Source organism: Eimeria acervulina, genomic scaffold (genome assembly GCF_000499425.1).
Source record: "Eimeria acervulina Houghton genomic scaffold, Eah_scaff1532, whole genome shotgun sequence".
Taxonomy (NCBI): domain Eukaryota; phylum Apicomplexa; class Conoidasida; order Eucoccidiorida; family Eimeriidae; genus Eimeria; species Eimeria acervulina.
Genome location: NW_013549124.1, coordinates 2,425 through 7,170, shown reverse-complemented (window position 1 = coordinate 7,170; position 4,746 = coordinate 2,425). Strand labels below are relative to the sequence as shown.

Sequence of the window (4,746 nt, the reverse complement as noted above, 5' to 3'; positions counted from 1 at the left end):
ATATATATATATATATATATACATATACATATATATATATATATTATATTCATGTATAAGGTTTATATGCATCCATATATATATATATATATATATATATATAATACTTATATGTATATATATGTATGCACATACACATACACCTACACATGAAGCAAATAGCAGTGCAGGCCTGTGCACTATCTACCTTTCTAGCAGTATATCTTCATCTAGCATCCATCTATATATATATATATATATATACGTACATGTATCTTACAGCCTAAGATATATATATATATATATATATTATATATATATTACAGCTGTTAGTGCATTTTAACAAATAAATATACGCATTAATTATATATATATATATATATATATATATATATATATATATCTACGTTCATTATATAGGTGCGTGAGTCTTTGAAGAGAGGAGAGAGGCGGAGCAGAAGGAAACAAGTGCAATTAAAGCACAAAGCCTTCAAAGAGTTTGTTTTATTTGTTGTCCTCAAGGGGTAATTAGCAAGAAACCCCCTGGCCTTCGTCTGTACAGCAGAATGCGCGTACAGAACAAAGACAGAGAGAAAATGAAAGAAAGACAGCAGCAACAGCAGCAGCAATAAACCCAACAACCTGCTGCTGCGATCGGTGTCGCCTCTGCGGTGTATATACACCTCAAACAGAGAGCAGCACAAGACAGCCGTCATAGTAAAGCGACACCTAAAAACAATTGCAGATGCCTAGTAAAAAGAGGCAGCACACGATAAAGCCCCGAGCTTTGAAACCTTTAAACCCGGTGGTCCCGCATGCATGCATGCATGCATGCATTTCCCTATGCATGCATAAGATGCATGCATGCATGCATGCATATATACGTCCATACACATATGCATGCATGCATGCATATATACATACATACACATATGCATGCATGCATATCTACGTCCATACACATATGCATGCATGCATGTATATATAGATACATGCACGCATGCATGCATATATATAGATACATGCACGCATGCATGCATATATATAGATACATGCACACATGCATGTATCTATGCATGCATCGATGCATGCATGCATGCATGCATGCACCCAACTGGGAAGGGTTTGCGGGGGCTTCTTGAGAAAAATGAGTTAAGAAGAAGCGAAGACCAGACGGCAGACTCGCACCTGCATTACGGCGAAGTGCCAGGCCTAGCAAAATACTCATTGAGAGAGAGGCTAGCTAGCTAGCTAGCTAGCTAGCTATCTATCTAGCTAGATAGATAGATATATAGATATATCGATAGACAGCTAGACAGCTAGCTAGCTAGCTAGCTAGCAAGGTAGCGGGCAGGCAGCCTGGCTAGCTAGCTAGCTAGGAAAGAACTACATGAGGTGCTGCAGAAGCAGCGACACCCTCTTAAGGTGACAAACCGCAGCTACCAAAAGAAAAGAGAAAAAGAAGAGAAAGAAGATGAAGCAATTATTAAATAAATAATAATTATTTATAATCTACAAAAAGTGCTACTGCATGCATGCAGCGATAAATCCCTTGGGGCTGGCTACCGGTAATGGTGTAGCAAGGGGCTTCCCCTGCAAATGTCTGCAATGCTCGGGGCACCTGCGTTCCTGCTCCTGCTGCTGCTGCTGCTGCTGCCGCTGGTGCTGCAGCAGCAGCAGCGCCGGAGGCTGCTGCAGCTAGCTGGGCACCCACCAACAGCAGAAACCCTGCTGCTAACTTTTGCTGCTGTTAAGGATCTACCCCGAGCAGCACAAGGAGACAGAGTAGGACTTGAAAAGGGCTTCCATCCTGCCTTCTCCTCAAAATGCCGGTTCGAAAAGGCACGCTGCCGCTGCTGCTGCTGCTGCTGCTGTTGCTGCTGCTGCTGCAGTGCATGCAGAGAGGAAGACCGGCTGTAAGGGAGGTAGTGCTCATAAGGCAAGGCAAGCCCTGGTGCTGCGCCCGACGAAGTAGGAGCCTTTTCAGTTGCTTCTGCTACTGCGGATGCTGCTGCTGTTGCTGCAGCTGTTGCTGCTGCTGCTGCGCTGCTGCTCGCACCCGCAGAGCGGTACAGACTCAGTACGTCTGAGGCTGCCCTCGCAGCAGCCTTGGTGGCTGCTGCTGCTGCAGCTGCTGCTGCTTCCTCGTGCTGCTGCCTCCACCAGGAGGCTGCAGCGGCACGGCAGCAGCCCGGAGGGAGCGGCTGTCCCCCCACCGCAGCAGCAGTGCTTGCTGCTGCTGCTGCTGCTGCTGCTGCCCTGTCTACAGGCCAGCAAACTGTTGAGTACCTGCGGCGCTGCATATAAGCACTAGGCCGGTGGCGACCATATACACCAGGGCTGCTGCTTCGTGGGAAGCTCAGCGCTTTGTTGCTGTTGCTGTTGCTGCTGCTGCTGCTGTATGTCAAACAGCTGCTGCAGCAGCTGCCTGCATGACGGCAGCAGCTTGCACGCTGAGGAGAACAGAAGCTACGGCTCCACCGCAGCAGCCCTCGGTCACCATCTAATCTCGAGCAGCTGCGTGTAGCAGCAACATGTCGGCATGCTGGTGCTGCTGCTGCTGCTGCTGTTGCTGCTGCTGCTGTTGCTGTTGCAGTTGCTGCTGTACGAAACGAAGGGTCACATAAAGACGCAGATCTGCTAAATGGAAACGAGTTTTTGCGATGCAGTGTATCAAGCGACTTCAGTCGCTGCTGCTGCTGCTGTTGCTGTTGCTGTTGAGGCTGCTCCCCCTGCTGCAGCTGCTGCTGTTGCTGCTGTCTAGGAGCCAACTGCCCCTGCAGCTGCAGCTGCCACTGCTGTCGTGGAAGCTCAGCAGCGTGTCCGAGGCTTCCTTGGGACATGCAGCGAATCCCGTGAGAAGCAGAATCTACTTGCTGCTGTTGCTGCTGTCGCTGCTGCTGCTGCTGCAAACCATCTCGCGGCAGCATGTTTACAAGGGCCTGCTGCTGCAGCTTCTGATCCCGTTGCATGCTGGCGTGGATAGGCGGCTGGGTGTGTCTCTTTACCCTCCGCCTTTGCGCAGCGAAACCAGGACCTTGGGGCGTCTGGCGCTGCTGCTGCTGCTGCTGTTGCTGCTGCTGCTGTTGCTGCTGCTGCGGCGGGGCGCGGAGCTTCGAGGAGGCGCCTTTAAAGCCGCCGATCTCTTCAAAGTAAGCAAAGCCCAAAGCTGCTGAAGCAGCAGAAGCTGCTGCACTCGGCCTTTTGCCTGCTGCATTCAGTCCAGGTGTATCTACATAACTCTTGACCCTAACCCCTGATCCACAAGGAGAAAAAGAGAGAAAAGAAGGTCCTCCTGAAGCCAGTAGGGGCCCCTCTGCCGAGCGGCAGTGCCTAAGGGCTGCAGCACGGGCTGCGGCATCAGCTGCAGCAGCAGCAGCAGCTGCTGCTGCTAAGCTGTTGCAGCTAGTCATCGCAGGTGGGGGCAAATCAATCAGGGGCATCAGACCTGGGTCTGGAGGAGGGCGAGCAACCAGCTGTTCCCGGTGCTGCTGCACTTGCATGCGAATAGCAGCAGCTCGCGGAGACTCTAAGCTGTCATATCTCTTTGGAGACAAAGAAACGCTTGCAGATCCGCTGCTGCTGGTATAGCTGCTGATGCTGCTAGCGGTGGTGTACTTGGGGCTGCTGGCGCTGCTGCCTGCTGAGTCCCTACTCTCAGAGGCATCATCTTCCTCGTCTCCTTCACCTTGTTCCTGCTGCTGCGTTTGCTGCTGCTGCTGCTGCTGCTGCTGCTTCCTCAGAGCTGAGGAGTGCTGTCGTTGCTTAGATGGAACCCTGTTACAGATAAGATCCAGCATAGACATGTCTGGGTTGTCGTCATTGAGCAGCCAAATAACGGAGAAGAAGCGTTCGGCCACGTAAAACATGTTTTCGGGTGTCTGGATGAATAAAAACCTTAAAAAGAAATAAAAATGGCGATCTAATCAGTTTCCTTTCAGGAACTGCTCCGTCTGGGCCCTCTCTACTCACAAGTTGCTATACTATAGGCCGACATACCAAAAGCCATAACACCGAAACAAGCATCTACGTACGTCTACCGCTGCGAAGACAGATAAAGCAAGCGATATTCAGGTCAGGATGAGTCGCAGCCAGAGCTTGTGTTTTCTTCGGTTGCTGCGAGTTGCTGCAACACCATTACCCCTAGAGGAGTGCATGATGGTGCTGAGGGAGGGGCCTAAGAAAAAGGCCCCTATCGTTCGTTTACAAATTCCTAGACACTTCTCCTGAAGATTCAATACACCAGCAACCATAAACAACAACAAAACAACCGAGTTCAAGAACTCAAAACGCCAACGACAACCCAAGAGGCTACAGATGGTGGGTAGCCAGCCGCCTCCCTCCCCGATTCAAAACAGGGTCAGGGTGTATGGATACAGGCCCCGCCGGGTCCTAGACATGCCTGATCTTCACATAAAAGAAGCTTACCTAGATAGCTTCTTCGTTGCATTAGTTAAATTGGATTGAAACAATTTTATTTATTCAAAAGAAAAACCTATTTTCCAACTCCGAAACTGCAGATCGCGCGTTGACGCAACCTGGAAACCTACGAAACCGAGGAGGGAAGTCTGTACATATTCTGCTCTTCTCCGGTTCAATTTAAGTAAGATGGCATAAACTGTTCCTAAATTAATAAATAAACCCATAGAGAATGTATTTTTGCGAGAAAAATGGGAAGAAAAGGCGTCTATCTTTGCAAGATATGCAGCTCAGCATGTTCTGCTGTGGTTGTGTGTGTGTACGTACAGCGTAGAGTTGCACTGCGCC

General features: G+C 49.4%; 1 protein-coding gene across 1 annotated transcript; it reads right to left on the bottom strand.

The window, feature by feature from the left end:
* Window positions 1-1,541: 1,541 nt before the first annotated feature.
* Window positions 1,542-3,848, bottom strand: EAH_00060740 (hypothetical protein, conserved; the record flags this gene model as incomplete). The annotated part of the gene is made up of 1 exon (XM_013393426.1): window positions 1,542-3,848. One exon carries the CDS (start codon window positions 3,846-3,848, stop codon window positions 1,542-1,544), a length of 2,307 nt encoding a protein of 768 aa, XP_013248880.1.
* Between the last annotated feature and the right edge of the window lie 898 nt (window positions 3,849-4,746).